The sequence below is a fragment of the Pleurodeles waltl genome, chromosome 5 (genome assembly GCF_031143425.1).
Source record: "Pleurodeles waltl isolate 20211129_DDA chromosome 5, aPleWal1.hap1.20221129, whole genome shotgun sequence".
NCBI classification, from domain to species: Eukaryota; Metazoa; Chordata; class Amphibia; order Caudata; family Salamandridae; genus Pleurodeles; species Pleurodeles waltl.
Window position 1 is genome coordinate 1100370860 of NC_090444.1, and position 17532 is coordinate 1100388391.

At 44.0% G+C, this 17532-nt stretch overlaps 1 protein-coding gene across 4 annotated transcripts in view; it reads right to left on the reverse strand.

Moving 5' to 3' along the window:
* The window catches only part of LOC138296303 (uncharacterized), a 619236-nt gene that overhangs the window by 86545 nt on the left and 515159 nt on the right, over positions 1 to 17532 (reverse strand). For all 4 annotated transcript variants that reach the window (XM_069235314.1, XM_069235317.1, XM_069235316.1 and 1 more), the window contains one exon: positions 9658 to 9761. In XM_069235314.1, coding sequence (XP_069091415.1) covers positions 9658 to 9761 — 104 coding nt within the window. The remainder of the gene's footprint in view (positions 1 to 9657; positions 9762 to 17532) is intronic.

The window sequence follows — 17532 nt, forward strand, 5'->3', positions numbered from 1 at the left end:
TGTTTTGCAGTCAGTTGTTGTCCTTGCAGAATCCCCTATCTCGACTTTACTGTCTTTCTTGAGCAGCAGGGTAACTTTACTCCTACTTTTCAGGGTCTTGGGGTGGGGTATCTTGGACACCCTTGGTGTTTTCTTACACTCCCAACGACCCTCTATAACCTACTCTAGGCCTGGGGTCCATTCGTGGTTCGCATTCCACTTTTGGAGTATATGGTTTTTGTTGCCCCTAGGCCTATTTCTCCCTATTGCATTCTATTGTGATTCTACATTGTTTGCACCACTTTTCTAACTGTTACCTGATTTGGTTTGTGTACATATAATTTGTGTATATTACTTATCTCCTAAGGGAGTGTATCCTCTGAGATACTTTTGGCATATTGTCACTAAAATAAAGAACCTTTACGTTCAGTAACTCAGAGTATTGTGTTTTCTTGTGATATAGTGCTATATGATATAAGTGGTATAGTAGGAGCTTTGCATGTCTCCTAGTTCAGCCTAAGCTGCTCTGCTATAGCTACCTCTATCAGCCCAAGCTGCTAGAACACCTCTATTCTACTAATAGGGGATAACTGGACCTGGCACAAGGTGTAAGTACCACAAGGTACCCACTATAAACCAGGCCAGCCTCCTACAGAGAGTCAAGGTCTCTTGTTTCTAGGCCTCGCATACACAGCACATACTCCGTGCTGCAAGATATATTGTTTACAATTCAGTGGACTTTCCATTCCCCCACAGCATACCATTAGTTGTTTTTGCTGTCACTTTCATTTACAATCTTTCATTTGCTTAGCTCACATAAATCAAATCAAATCAAATCAAATCTTCCTTTTCAAATCAAAGCTTCCTTTTCTATTTTTGTGTTAGCTTCTCCATAGAGCGTGGACCAAGTACGTATTCTTCCTCGTCTTTTTGCAAGGCACTGTTTTTTGAAAATTTTATAGACGGTATTATTCCTGGACGTGCAATGTGCTTTCCTACTTTTAACACAGGCATATGGCTCCTTATTTATGTTGCTTTCAAGTAATCTGCCATCTCCGTTGACACTTTAATTACTCACACCCACAACTGCACCACTCTATGCCATTCTACACCACTCTCTGCTATTCTATGCCACTTCACTCTCCTCTATGCCACTCCACTCTCCTCTACGCCATTCCACACAATGCCACTCTATGGCACTCTACGCCACTCAACTCTGCCATGCCATTGCACTCTATGCCAATAAATACCACTCTACTCTATGCCATTTTACTCTATGACAATCTATGCCACTCTAGTCTACGCCATACTACTCTTCTCCACGCCACACCACTCTACTCCTTTCCACTCCACTCTATGCCACTCCATCCTACACCATTCTACTCTATGCCAATGTATTCCACTCTAATACACTCTACTCCCCTCTATGCCACTCTACTCCCCTCTACGCCACTCTTCTCCACTCTACACCACTCTACACTACACCATTGTACTCTATGCCACCCTACTCCACTTCACTCTATAGCTACTCTAATCTGTTACTCCACTTAATGCCACTCCACTCTACAGCAGTCCACTCAACTCAATAGAGTGCCAATCTATGCCACTCTACACTACACAACTCCACACAATGCCACTCTAAGGCACTATGTGTCACTCCTCTCTTTGCCACTCTACTCTACCTCTCTCCACTCTATGCCACTCTACTCTACAGCACCCCACTTCATGGCCCTCTATTGTATGCCACTTTACTCTATACCAATCCACTCTATGTCACTCTACTTATTCTACCCTTCTCAGTGCAACTCCACTCCACTCCACACAATGCCACTCTACGCCACTCCACTTGACTCCACTACACTGTATGCCACTCAGCCTCTCCACTCGAGTCCACACCACTCTACTTGATGCCATCTTCCTCAATGCCACCCCACTTCATTCCACTCTATTTTACACCACTCTACATCACTCTACTCTATGCCACTTCACGCCACTCTACTCTACGCAACTCCACACAACATTCAATGCCACTCCACTCTAATTTGTGATACTCAACTTCACTTTATGCCACTCCATGTGACTCAACTTTACTCCACTCTGTGCCATTACATGCCACTCTACACCACTCTACTCCACCCCACTCTATTCCACTCTACTCTATGCCTCTCTATGTCACTCCATTCCACTCGTCACTCCATGCAATTCTACTCTACTTCATGCCACTCCATGCCCCTCCACTCTACACCACTCTGATCTACGCCACTCTACTCTACACCAGTCCAGTCTATGCCACTCTACTCTACGCAACTCTACTGTACATTACTCCAACCCTACATCATTCCTATGTATGCCACTGTACCTTACACCACTGTACCCTATGCCACTCCATGCCACTTTACTCTACGCCACTCCACGCTACTCTAAGCTACTCCACTCTATGCCAATCTACTCCACTCTCCTCTATGCCACTCTATTCTGTGCCAGGCCACTAACTTTTAGCCACGCTGAACTGCAGGTACACTGCTGTACAATATAGCTAAAAAGCATTAGCAAGCCAATAGTTTTCATATAGGCGAGACCTATTGGCTTTGACAATGCTTGTTCTTCTAAAGGTAAGCTCCCTCCTTATAAATAATGCAGACAAGATGGTAAAATAAAAAGATGGCACGTCGAGCGATTATTAATACAAACACGAAAGAAACGCGTACATAGCACATTCCTATGTTTTCATAAACGCCCACTACTTAATAAATGCTGCATCCACACACGTAGACAGGGATTACATTGTTATAACTTTCGATTCACTTAATTGGAAATGACAGAGTTCACCTGGGAGGATACGGTTCAGTTTACTGCGGCTTTGATGAAAGTCATTATAAATCTATTCGCTGTTTCCCAAGGTAGGATTTCAACCGCCCCCCTCAACCACCCTCGACTATCCCAAATTACCATACAGGCTCCGGACCCCTCCTGTGTTCCTGGTTTGGACAACTATATTTAGCTCTGTTAAGTGGTGGTTGATAGGCGCTATAAACTAATTCAGAACAGTAGCAGCTGAAATAGCGCTTGTCAGGTCTGACGGGCGGTGGCACGCCTTTGGCAGGTCTTGCGGCCTACATCTGCTGAACGGCAAGACTCCCCTCACCTTAGGTCCTCCCTGTCGAATAATAACTCGTAGAGCTCAGATTAATTCTGCTGCGTTGTATTGTGGTCTTTGAAGTGTAAGCCTTCGGACCAGACACTCCGTACTAACTCCACTCGTTGCAACACTGACACAGAACGTTAACAGGCCAAATAGAGCATTTTAAAGGACGCTTTCTGGACCATAGAAATGCGGCCTACGTGAGGTCGCACAAAAAGCAACAAATATTACTGGATTCGCTAGAATGGGAGACCTATATATAATGGGAGAATATAGAGAATGTAAGAAAGAGACTGCCCGTGGTCTTGGCATGAACTTCCACATTAGGCTGAAATAAACCCAGGCACATATTTATTATTTCGCTGCGCCGCATTTGCATCATTCTTTGAAGCGGAGCAAACTTACAAAATACTATTATATTTTGTACGTTTGCACCGCTTTTGCGTCAGAAAATGACGCAAATGCGGCGCAAAAAAAGTATAAATATGGCCCCAGTATCCAGAAAGATGGCGCAATGTCAGCACAACAAACCTTGCAAGGGAAGCCTATATCACAGCCTAGGGTTTATTGAAGCACAGCGCGCCCGACCACTGGAGCTGAGGCACAGGGAAGGAGAGCAGAAGTAATTGCCTATGTTGATTTTACTCCTCAGTGACGGAGGGGCTGCGCCACTCACTCCTGGTCTCAGCAATGAAGAGCGTTAGCCCCATGGACCTCAATTCAACAAAAGTCCAGGGTTGCTGGAAGTGAGGTCAAACACCCTCCGATCGGGGAACATTGCAGTGACTTCAAATGACTACTGGCCACAATGTCTTCCAGAAATTAATGCCATGAAGATTGACCCTGAAGACATCACAGGAAGCGACACACTGAAGGTAATAACCCCGAAATAAACACATGATTGATAAAATAACGCAACAGTCACTAAATAAGATTTCCGATTTTAGAAACTGACTTTATTCTAACTACGGTGCTGCCAAGATATGCCACAGGCAGAGCCATAACCTACCAAGGTAGAGATAGCCTCACTGTTCACGAGCTTTGGTCCCATGGATATCAAACCACCAAAACTCGAGGATGACCAGAAGTGACATCACACACGTTTTGAACCACAAACCTCATATGTAGGGTCATCGAATTACTTTTGAATGTAACATCTTCCTACAAAGGCATGTCATATTACCTTTGGCCATGATGACACCACATGAATTGATATCACTGAATTTAAGATCCCTCCAATAAGCTCAACATTCACTGATAAATGGCTGTTTTAGTAACAAACAATATTTTAACTAGGATGCTGCCTAGATATGCCACAAGCACAGACATTGCCTTTACAGGTTGAGCTAGCCTATGCAAAAAACAGGCAACAACAGCCTAAAATGTGCAGGCAAATGCATTACAGCTCAGGCATGCAGCAACACAGCTGCTCTGTTCATGCCAGCATTTTGCCACAAATCATGCAATTTAAACATATACACCATTTGCAATTTTTAATCAATGTTTTATAATAATTCTAATCTATTGTAATTCAAATTTATCAAGGGTACCCAAACTGCTGAATAGAATACATATTTCAAATAAATCTAAATAACGTTTTTTAGAATCCTGTGAAACACTGTGGTCTGCTGTAGAAAATTTTGAAAGCTTGTGTATGAAATTTGTGAGCCGAGCTTCCATTGCCCAGTACCAAAAAGTGCTTGCAGCCTCCTCGGGTGCAGCTGAGCCTTAAATACCCAGTTTTGGCTTCGGTATGGAGCCTCAGACTTTAAATCCTTCAACAGCTGGTCTTCAATGAATGTACCATAGTTCATTGTTCACCATGAGATCCATTCGTTCTCTCAATTTATCATATTTGTAAATAGCATGAGCTTACCTATATATAGAATGCTACCTTGAATTTCATTACTGCTTAATTTGATGCTGCAATCACACATGGTATTCCAATGTTTCTTCTGTGATAGTGGAAGACCCTGTGAAAGTTACAGTCCAGCACCATTGAGGCATGCTGTTAGCTCATAGTAACGGACACGAAAGAGGTGGTCATGATAAAAAGTTCTTCAGGAACCAATCATGTCACCATTGCAAAATAGTAGCCACATATCAACTCATCTGCGCACACTGAAGGTTACATTATGAACACTATTCAGCAGCACTGCTTCCAGGTACTGGTACAGAAACTGCCCTATTTGTAGGGTGCACTTTCACTCCAAGGAGGTTATTGAAGGTGACCGATGTTTAATGTTACCCAACTCAACAGATTTTACTTTGGAAGGATGACCTGCTGATTGGGCCAATGGATTAAGCACAGATTCTTGGAGTGGAGACATTAGGCCACTGAACCATCAGATCCACAAGCACCGGGCCACCACACTTCTCAGTAGGGCTAAGATCCTGGTAATGGAGAGCGCTAACACTTTTAATCATGGCTGTTGTACTCTTAATGTGACAGAACTAGCTCTTTTCAGAAAAGATGCCAGACCAATTATGGAAATAGGACAGTTCTAGCACTTCACTACAGATAACTGCCACCAGAGCTCAGATTGTCTTTTGTTCTTTACAAAGCCTTCACAACTTCTGAGGCCAAGGCTTTCAAAAGCATTGCCTGCGGTTTCCTGGTCATGCCATGGATGGTACCTGTTACTTCTAGTTATTCATTTATAAATGATATCCATACTTGGAACTTCCTTTGCATATCGCAATAGATTGTCTTGGACAGGAGATATACAGCTTTTACTGCTCGTTAAGTTTGCAGGTGACTGAATCTACATATAAGATTCATCAAAAGTGTCCATCTAGCCTGAGAGGTTCATAGAATCAGACTCTGAAAAATACCAGTGGTTCCGTTTACGCCTGCTGCAAGCTCCCATGTTCAGGGCTCCGTCAGTGGCTGCACTGTCCACCCCAGCGCATCAACACAGGGTCGGACTGGAAACCCAAAGCAGCCCTAGCAATTTTGTCGTCAGATCAGCTCCTAGGTGGGGGGCTATGAAGCACTGCTGCTTTTGTTCTTTTGTTACTGGGAGTCGATACTGAAGCACAGCAACACCAGGCCCCACCTCTGAAAAGCTGGCCCCACCCTTCTGTCCCCACCCTTCTGGCCCACTGGGAAAAAGCCTGATGCCCACTACGGTCAGTCCGGCTCAGCATCAACACCTTTTACAGGGATAAACCTTCACATCGGCAGACGCATTATACTGTCTTGGGCTTTTCCCCGACTAGCCATATCTTCGATATCCTTCCAGTAGCTGCATTGCCGAGACTGCAGTTAGAATAGTAAATCGGTTAGGTTGCAATCACTGCAGGACAGAGTAATGGCCTGGACAATGTAAAGGTTTTGTCAATATGTAGGTAATGGCTATCGACATGGTGGTATATATTTGTCTGCACCTCCAGTCTCACTTCAGTTTTAGTTTATTGATATGAAGAAAGGCGAAATACAAACATGCAAAGCAGTCCTTGTAAGACATGATGACTCTAAAAGATAATGTGCATTAGCTACATTATAGATTTCCTGCTGATCTTTTTTCCTCTATGCAGAGAGGAATGGCAAAGCATTGCCTGTGCAAGGACTTCGAGAAACCAAATTCCTAGGAGCACTACCCGTTCCTGACAAACACTGCTGAATTTCTCGTCTTCAATAAGTAAAGGCAGCAGAAAGTTATTGTGGAACACAAAAGAGAAATATGTTACAAGAGAGACAGTTTAATCTGGAGAAGCGCCATTAGAAACGTTTGTATTCAATCAAGAACATTGGATGTTACCATTTCTTCAGAGGAGTCAGTAAGGGGGATTCGAGCTCCCTTACTTGAGTCAAATAAACTTTCAATTTCTTTATAAAGGATCCTCATGCCATTATTATTCTATAAATTCTGTAAAGTGCAGCATTCACATTGAAGAGTCCATTGAGAAGCACTAGCCTAGACGAGAAACCTAGAAGTGCAATCCTATGCAATCAATAAGCCGTTTGAGAAGCAATCTCACTCTCCCACTATAACCTAAAATCCATGATCATTTACATTTTATGGATAGATGGACAATGCACAATATCTTGAACCAGAATCTGTGTTTTGACCAGAGGCCAAACCTAGTGTCTCGTGGTGCTGGTATTGGAGTTGTGACTCAGACTAAACTGCAACATTTGCAACACACTGCAAAGTATATAAGCACTATTCTAGGATATCTGCGTGTAGTCATTGTGCAAAATCCATAATCTAAATCACAAGTGCAAACACAGCAAATACTGAATGTCCAGCATTTAGCAATTTTTCTTAATGATTCTCAAAAGGAAGAAATTCACTTTCAGATATTGTTCACCTCTCTTCATTGGAAAACTACGTTCTTCGCCAGCGAGGTGGTTGTGGGGCACCCCTTAATTCTCTTCATCAGCTCTTTTTTGGTCATTACGTTTCAGGAGTTCCAACCATCATTATTACAGACTTTCAGGCTCTAGTTTCGCTTATGCAGCACTTTCTTGTCCTTTGCTCGATACTTCATCTCATGACTCTTGGGAAAAGTCGGAATGAACCTACAGGCCATGTTTGGCCCAGTTGAACTGGCACTTCACTCAGAAGCATGTCAGTGGTTCATGACAAGGATATTTCTGGCATGTTTTTTTCAGGTCTCCATCAGAGCTGGGCTTACTCTTCGTTAGTGGCAGCTGAGTGTTTTTTAATGTTGGCTGGGCCCTTAGTTTGTGCAAGTGTAGTGCGGTGAAAGATTAGCCGAGAGGCCATCATGATTGTCAACGGTTCAGAGGGAATACAAATTCATGATAAATTGCACTTTATGTATGTTCATGCATGTGATGTTTTAGAAAAATGTGATGCTATTATGAACAATAATTGTGGTCCACGATGGTTTCTGAAACCACAAAAAATAGTCCTGGGTCTCTTCATTACGTGCCTTTACTCTGAGCCTTTCCCACTCACTGTGTCCCCGTTACTACCTGTGGAAGCCGAGTGAGGTACTCTCAATGCATAGGGTCCTGAGCAGCAGGGGAGTCGCCGCTGTGAGGTTCCAACTGCATGTCTCTTAGTCCCAGAGCAGAAGCAAACAGGCGTAGTGAAACCCTTGAAGGCCCCCAAATCATACAGGAAGCCAAAAATGTAGCAGCCATAAGCAGTAACAATTAAATCAATATCATCACACATGGTCAGGACAAACAATAGACAGTCATGCTCTAGGTTCAAAGAGCTTATTTACCTCAAAAGACAATAAAATCCACATCAAAATCGATGTGATATTGATGAAAGAGAAGAAACTCCACTAAGCACCGTAGGCTTTGCCAAACCACATCTTTTAGGCCCATATTTATACTTTTTTAGTGCTGCTTTTGCGCCGCTTTTTGACGCAAAAACGGCACAAACTTTCAAAATACAATTGTATTTTGCAAGTTTACGCTGCTTTTGCGTCAAAAAATGACTGGCCCTTGGGGTGGTGGGCATGACTCCTGTCCTTTTTAAGACAGGAGTCATGTGGTATGAATGGTTTTGCGTCCGAAAATTACTCTAGGCAGGTTAGAGTCATTTTTTTTACTCTAACCTGCCTAATGTAATTTTTTGGTGCAAAACCCAGTTCTTCCATATTGCCAGCCCCACCCGACTAACGCCATTTTTTTGACATTATCCTACCCTTTGCACCGGCTTGCACCATTCCATAAATATGGTTCCTAGGCTGGTGCGGAGAAATGGTGCACGGCGGTGCAAAACTTTTTGGTGCAAAACATTTTGGTGCAAAACTGCTTTAAGTCAGGGCCTAATAGACACTGAGACCAAGAGTGATTACAGCAATGGCTAATTTATAGGATGAAACTCTTGCCTATGTTGGAGCTTCCATTTCTTGGGGACGTATGACCTGTGGCATTCAGTTAAATTCTGTACCAGTTTTCTGACAGTGATTAATTTATCTGAAATAGATTAATTTTTCTTAAAACCTAGTGATGTGTAGAGACAATCTTTCATTCAATCCGCTCTGCATTTTCATGGATGCAAACCGGTGTTTATCTGGAGTAGCACAGTTCTGTCATAGGAATGTATTTCTCTTTTTTAACTGTAACTCCTGATGGCACCCACTAGGATTGATCTGCTCCACTACCACGGCGTTTTCTACCCACGATTAATGATCTGTGGCATAGTGAAACCACACAAACAACTGAACCCACAGACACTGCTTCTTCACAAGGGTACAGAGGTAGGCAGGAGAGAGTGCTTACTGGTTTATTTGTTAAACAAAAACACTTCAGAGAATGCTTCAGAACAAATGTTGGCACACGTGGCTCAACTCAGGTTCCAGGCATCCAAAAAGCATCAAGGGTTTACAAGAACTCCTCGACCGACAGGCCTCAAAAGTTGGTTAAAACGAAATGGCAGTCAGTGTTTAGTATAATTTGTACCATTGGGAACCGGGGCGTCGCTTGGAATAGCAGGTATGACATCTAAATATTCTACATTTTGTAAACATTTTGTAAATACTGCTCTGATAGTGTCAGGTTGGTGATAAGTGTGCATGAGTATTTCTAAAAATCTTCCACACACCTTCTGGAGGATGCCATGTTGCTAAGAGAAACATGGTACATCTGGCGCAGCTGGCGTAGATATCTCTCGTGTCGGAGGTTCCATCCATCACGCTGAAGGGATTCCTGTTGATAAAAAGCTCAGTGTTATGGCCTTCAGTTTTCACACCACTCTCGCATAAGTCTGCCTACTATAGATCGGTTTATGAATTCACCAATATTCCACTTTTTTAAATATTTTCTCGTTTTCATTTAAAGGTTCCACTCTCCAGAGACGCCTTGTTATTTGAAAGTAATTATCGAGCATCTAAGAAATGAAACTGCTCAAGCATCTGGATCAACAAAGAAAAAATATCATGTGTGAATAAAATAAATAACTTTAAACCGATTACTCGTCTGTATTGCGAGATTGTTTGATGTTCATGCAAACACCAACGAATGCATAATGCTCTTTAACTAATCACATTCTATGCTTTTCAAGGTATGGTCAGAGGAAATGTATAGTTCAAACATATGAATGCCACAAATGTCCACTGACATATGGGATCTTAGCAACCAACTTCTTTGCCATCTAAATATCGTATAAAGTGGGTTTTTTCAGGAGCCTTGTAAATCATGTTTCTCTACCGCCCTGGAAAAAGGGTTATCCCTGCTCAATGCTGCAGTTTTGTATGTTTTTTTAAATAACTTATACCACTGACACTGTTGTGGAAATTTTTTAAATCGGCAATATATCCAACATTTCTTCTATAGTTCTGGTCTTTGTAGTAAATGAAGGGCACATGACCACAGACCTGCCTCCGCTTCCAAAGCACATTCCACTACCTTTTAAAATAGTCATAGGCACGTTCACTGAGTGCCCCAATCATCAAAAGACTAGATGTGATTTCCCCTCTTTCTCCTGTTAAATTCTGGAAAGTTTCATCTGCAATAATGAAGGGTGCAAGCTTTATGTCATCTGGTAATTAAGGTGTGCGGTGCCCTGCACAACTCATAGTCCTGATGATGAAGAATCAGAAAAACTCCTGCCCGTAAGTCAACAGCCTGTCTCTGGAAAACCAAACCGTTAATGTGGGCCGTACTTGTTCACCTTCTAAAACAGATTCTCCTCTGGATTGATCCTTCCTTATATTCACCAGTAGTGAACGCTACTATTCAGCCTCTTCTTGACTACACTAATTCAACCTATCTTGAATCTCCAGACAAAATATGAAATTGACTGTAGCTTGCAAAGAATTCTGCAGCACAAGTGCTGACAAAAACTGCTACAAAACCTCAAATGTCACCTGTACTGCAATCTCTACACTGGCTCCCCATTCAATCTTGAGTAGTCTTTTAGGCCGCAACAACCCAACAATTGTCCATAAAGCCCAACACCTTGGATCACAATTCTTTCTGGCTAATACACTTTTGGAGACCATGTTTTTTCTATAGCTATGGTAACACTGGGAGATACTCTCTCACTGAGTTTGCAGGCAGATACAAATCTACTAAGTTTTAGATGCCAGGTGAAAGCTGGCTTTTAAAAAAATAAGTTTTCTTTGGTCTTTCTGCAAGTCACTATCAGGTTTTAAGGTTGTTTCTTTCTAAATTGCTTGAAGCATCTGTGTATGAGCACTCCACAAGCAAAGTATAAATAAAGCAATGAAGGTCATAATGACAAGAGTTATTTTCGCTTTGCACACAAGTTTTTTCAAGCACCAGTTACTGGCTTGGCTCACTGCGATACTACTTTACTAAAAACACAATGCTGAAAAACTTTTTGGATCAATGTTGTTAGAAATCGGTGTCTAGTTGGCAGTGGTTTGAACCCTGTCCAACTAGGGACCCTCACTCTAGCCAGGGTAAGGGAGCCACACAGCTAAGATAACCCCTGCTCACCCCCTTGGTAGCTTGGCACGAGCAGTCAGGCATATCTAAGAGGGAACGTGTAAAGTATTTGTATATACACACTGAGTGCAACACAGTGAAAACACCACAAAAGTACTCCACACCACTTTAGAAAAATAGCCAATATTTACCTGGTGTCTGTACCCTTAGGCTGGGCATATGTCTGGAAAGCCAGGACTTCCAGGGGAGTACAATCACCCTCCAAATGGAAACACATTCTGCATGTGTTGTGTTAGGGTCTGCCTGGTGCAGGTCTCCCGACTCCTGTCCATTTGACAGAGCATCAAGCCCTCCCAAGCCAAAAGTGGCATCACCAGGGTCATTCCTGGGGTTCTCTGACCCCAGAGCTGGCAACCCCTGACCCACTGGTCCTCTGACTGGGGACTCTCTCTTCTCTACCACCCACCCACCCCCCACCTGAACTTCTGCACCCTCCTCTTTGGAGTGGTGTTGCCAGATAGCAGAACTGATGGGACGCTTGAGACAGCTGCCCTCCCAAATTCTCCTAACACTATGGGACTCCCACCAGTGAATGGTCTCCTGGGACAGACCAGGGTCCCCTGCCTATTCCCTCTCTGAGAGCAATCCAAGTACTGGGGCTGAAGATATAGAACCCTGGGCCTCTGTCCACTCCAACAACTCCTACTACTGGAAAGGATGTGGGACCCTTCTCCCTCCTACTACACTGGGACCTGTCTGGGTCAATGCAACCCTCTCCCTCACTCTTATGGGGAAAACCTGAGCCATCCTCTTTGGGAACACTCCCCAGGGCCATCCCAGAAGCTCTGGCACTCACCCTGAAATTTGCCTCCAGTGCAAGCTCCCTGGGGTAAGAGAACTCACACTCCACCAGGTGATGGCATAGATCTGGACAACTGTGACTGGACATATGCTCTCCAGCAATCAAATTGTACAGACCTGCATATGTGGTAACCATACTACCCATCACCCAACCAGCCTTGAAAAAGTACACCCCATCATCCCCCATATGGTGAGACAGTAACTGATTGCCCTTCAAACTCAACCTACCCTCCTCTGGGGTGAATCCATATTCCCTAACCAGGGCTTGCTCAGTGGGGGTACACCTCTCCCTGTCACTCCCTTCTAGAGACAGTAGAGTGTCCCTAACACCACCAGGAATATGACTCCCCGTGCCAGTTCCCCAATCCACCTCAGGGACCCTGTGCACCTCTGGAGCTCCCTCATATGCCTGAGCCCACTGGTGTATGTCACCCCCTATTTAGAAACCATGTCTCTGGTATGTGGACTTTTTCTTCATGCCATCGGAGCTGAACTCAGCCTTCCTGGCTTCTAGATCCATCAGACTGAGCTCCTCGTCTCCAGCCTTAGCTTCCTGGCTCTCCGCCTATTCTCCAGCTTCTCGGAAGACAGACCTGGAGAGGAAACAATGCTGCCCATTCCGGAGGGAGCTTTTCCACCAGGCAGGCTGGCACCCCGCCCCACAGGTGATGCTAGTTCCCCCAGCTATCCCAGGTGCAGACTTTGTTCCTCCTCTTCAACCACATCATTCCCATCCTCTGTGTGCTCACCAGGCTTCCTGGCTGCAAACCAGGCCCTTGGTGCCTTTTGCAGCTCCTCCTTCCTAGTGAGGCCTTTAAAAGGTTATTTGAACTTCCTACAAAACCTTTTGAGCTGAGACACCGTATAAGTCTCCAACCTCTCCTGCAGAAACACGAAATCTGCAGCTACTGCTGATGGCTCACCAGACTGAGACCAGACTGTGGCAAAACTCAAGTGTTGCAAAAACAGAAAAATAAAAACTGTATGCTGGTATGTAATGGTCTGCAATATGAAAGTTGTCTACACTAATAACTGTATGTAAAGTACAAATACAAGTCCTATCCTCACCGCTGACCACCAATGTTAGAAATAAGATCTCTAGTTGGCAGTGGTTTGCACCCTGTTCAAGTAGGGACCCTCACTTTATTCAGGATAAGGGAGCCACACAGCTAAGATAACCCCTGCTCACCCCATTGGTAGCTTGGCACGAGCAGTCAAGCATATCTCAGAGGCAATGTGTAAGGTATTTCTACACACACACACAGCAACACAGTGAAAACACCACAAAGTACTCCACACCAGTTTAGAAATATAGATAATATTTATCTGAGTAAAACAAGACCAAAATGACAAACATCCAACACACACAAGTAAAGTAATGATTTTTTTAAGATGAAATCTTAGTATAACACAATAGTTCCACCTGGGACTATCGGAGTTGCTTCCAACAGCCCGATGCCACTCATGAAGGAGTGTGGGCCGGTCACGGAGTCTCATGGATCTTATGTACAGTACCTTGGAAAGCAATGAGGAAACAAAGATGCTGCACAGAGTTGGGGACATGAGGCGTTGCTGGAGCCGATGCAGCATCGGTTCTTTACTGCTACTGGGAGATGAGGCGTTGGTTCCTTACTGCTAGGCAGGGGAGATGAGGTGTTGGTTCCTTACGGTTGCAGGGAGTTGATGCGGCATCGGTGGTGAGGTGGCGGTTCCTTACAACAAGGCGGGTCAATGAATCCAGCAGGTCAAAATGCGAGGCATCGACTTTGCGGTGTCATGATCACACCACGGGGCCACAGGTGCTGCGGTAGAGTCAGATGTCATGAACGTTGGTGACACGCCACACTGGATTCATCCTGTGGCGTGAATTTAGAGGCACTGTGGCAGCATCGGGCCTGTATTGCAGGCCACCGACATTGCACTCAGCGGGGACCACAGCTCCTGTGCAGACAGCGGCATGGAGTCGGAGAGTGGCGCTGGTTCCAAAGTCGCTCTGGAGTCGATGTGCTCAGTTTCTTTTTGGTTGCATCAGAGCTCACTTCCAAAGGCCTAGGAACTGGATTTAGCACCACTTGGCAAGCCAGGACTCTCAGCAAGAGAGCCCAGGTGCTGCCAGATGAAGTCTTTGATGGCTCTGATGCTTCTTAACAGGAGATGAGCTCAGTTAAAGCACTTAGAGAGCCTTGGAAAGCAGGAAGTAGAAAGGCAAGTCCAGTCCTTTCACTCCCAGGCCAGCAGCAGGCCAGCACAGCAAAGCACCAGGCAGAGTTTCAGTCCTTACTACAGCATCCAGCTCTTCTTCCTAGCAGAATGTCTTCCATCAATAAGTGTTCTAAATTTGTGGTGTCAGAAGTCCAGTACTTATATCCATTTCTGTCTTTAAAGTAGGCTAACTTCAAAGAGAAGTTTTTGTAGTGCACAAGGGTTGGAGACTGCTTTGTGTGAGGACAGGCACAGCCCTGTTGAGGTGCAAGTGTCAGCTCCTCCCACCACTCTAGCTCAGGAAGACCCATCAGCCTGGTGATGGTCCATCAGGATATGCAGAACACAGATGACCTCCATTTGTGTGACTGTCAGGAGAGAATACACAAACAGCCCAACTGTCATCCTGACCCAGACATATATATTCAGCAGACAGGCAGAGGCACAGAATGGTTAAGCAAGAAAATGCCTAGTTTCTAAAAGTGGCATTTTCAAACTTACAATTCAAAAACGGACTTAACCAAAAGATGTAAATTTAAATTGTGAGTTCAGAGACCCCAGACTGCAAAAAGGGCCAGATCCAACAAATATCAGCAATCACAAATTATTGCTTGCCGATACTACTTTGATTAAATAGTTCTCAAGATTAGACTGGAAAGGTGATAATTGCCTAAGGAAGTAGAAATGGGTTCATTGTTACACAGCTGTTCTTCCATATTGTCTGCCATACCTCTTTCCAGACCTTGCTTTCCTTAGGATGACTGTCCACAAATGTCCAGTGACACATCCGCTTTTAGACATTGATTGCTCTGTATTAGATTAAGTATGTTTACCATAAATGCGTCCTCAAATCCATGCTTATCAATCTACATTGGCAGAAGCGGTAATCTTGATCAATGTTGCAGTTATGTATAGTGAAGATTAGGTTTATAGTTTCCATCAGATAAGCATTTGTTTTTGCTTTTGTTTACTTATTTGTGCATAGTGGCTAAAGTGGCAGACCTTGGAACATGTGGAACCAGGTTTGAATCCTAGCACCACCGTAGCCAAAACTATGGCCTGCCCACATGTAAAAGGATGGATGGACCATTATGTTGGCAGTAAGGATACTCTGTCTCCATTACGATTGAGTATTCTTAATATTGGAAATTGGAAGAGGAGAAATTGGGGTTGCACAGGAGGAAGAGGGTATAGGAAGAAGGTGAAGCGTATTTTTAAAAACCATAAACATAAGAGAAGCATGTATACTTCTTCGATCTGTGAATCAATCTCCGTTAGAAGATTTCCAGGGTCAAATTAAGGATTATGAACAGTTCCTATAATGTGGGGTAGTCAGGGCAGAGGCATTTGGGGGATCATGGGTCTTTGACCTTGAAGGTAGTATCTAAATAGGTGAGTCTTTAGACTTTTTCTTAAACTCAAGATGTTCTGTGCTGTACTCAGGTGAAGTGGTAACGCATTCCATGAGCTAGTGGTGGAACGAGAAAGGGTCATTCCATATCAAGACAGGATTTGAATTTTGGCATTTCCAAGTTGAGACAGATCTTACTCCTTCATTATCCTGAGCGTCCTGACATAGTTAGAAGGTTCACCTTTTAAGGTGGGTGTGCCATTGTTTAGCACTTTGTAGATTTGGCAGCATATTTTGAACTCAACTCACTCTTTCTTCTAGAACCATTCAATTGAGTTATTTCAATAATGGAGATATGGGTTGTATTGTAAAGCACTTAGAGATCATGTTCACACTATGAAAGCTGCAGAAATGGGTTATATTTTATCAGGGATATTTATGGAGCTCATCTCTTGAACAGAGGGTCCCTTGATTCTTCAGGGAAGTGGTTGTTGAAAATGTGCCATTAAAGGTTTGCACTTCTTCCCTCTACAGAGCGTGAAGAAGGGTCTTGAAAACCCAGAGACATATATACTGGAAAGCAGTGCAGTGCAGACCAGCAAGTCATCTTGCTGCGCTGCGTCACTGGGAAAGGGCAGGAATGTGCCATATTTAGGACAATACAGCACATTCCTGTCCTTCCTCTGCAATGCAGAGTGCCAAAGCAGGCACCCATACACCGTGGTGGAAGGGTGCCTGCGTTTTACGCAGGATTGCTTTTTTGCAGGAAGGGGCACCATCCTGAACATAAACAATCCCTTGAGGTGGGTTTATTTCTATATGTGCTGCAGAATGAAGCGCACATGGAACAGGACCGCTTTTCATCAGAAAGAAAATTACCAAATACATCCAACAAAGAACCCTCCGCTCAAGACTGGCACCCCGACTTAGAACACCACCATACAAGAAAAAGACTGTAGGTGGTACATCCTTCTCCGTCCAAGCAGCCAAACTATGGAATTCATTACCCCCAACTATAAGAGCCACAGATAACTTTCTTGTTTTCAGGAAACTACTCAAGAGTTGGCTCTTTCCTTCATAACCACCTTTTTCAAACAACTATGAACTGCATATGCCTATGGGGATAATTATTTTTTTCAGATTATATGTATATTTCTATTGATTTATAGTTTCTTTGGAAACTAAAGCAAGGCTGTGCGCCCAGAGATCCCATAGCAGAAAAAGATCTAGAATCCTTCCTGGAGGTGAACTGATGATGTACTAGAGCGTAATCTGTATCTGACTGTGACGTGCAGGTTCTATCTCCCTCTCCTGGAGACACAGAGTAGAAGGTTCTCCCTTTATGAAGCACCTGTAAGCTCCGCCCGCTGAGCCACGCCCCGTCCACCCTCGAAGTAGGTAAAGGAATTCCCGCCTTTTACCAGGATGACGGACAGCTTTCCAAAACGACCCCACTGCGTTTACCGCCGATTCCGGTGGTGCGTTGTTGATGCACAGAAGCACGAGGACATCTCCACAGAGACACACTAGTAACAATAACATTGCCAAAGGCACACAAGGTTGCTGGAGACGTTTACCCCATGGCCCATCAGGTACCCCTAGTGTACAATATAAACGGGGCGTATAAAACATGCTAGGTAACGCTTACTGACA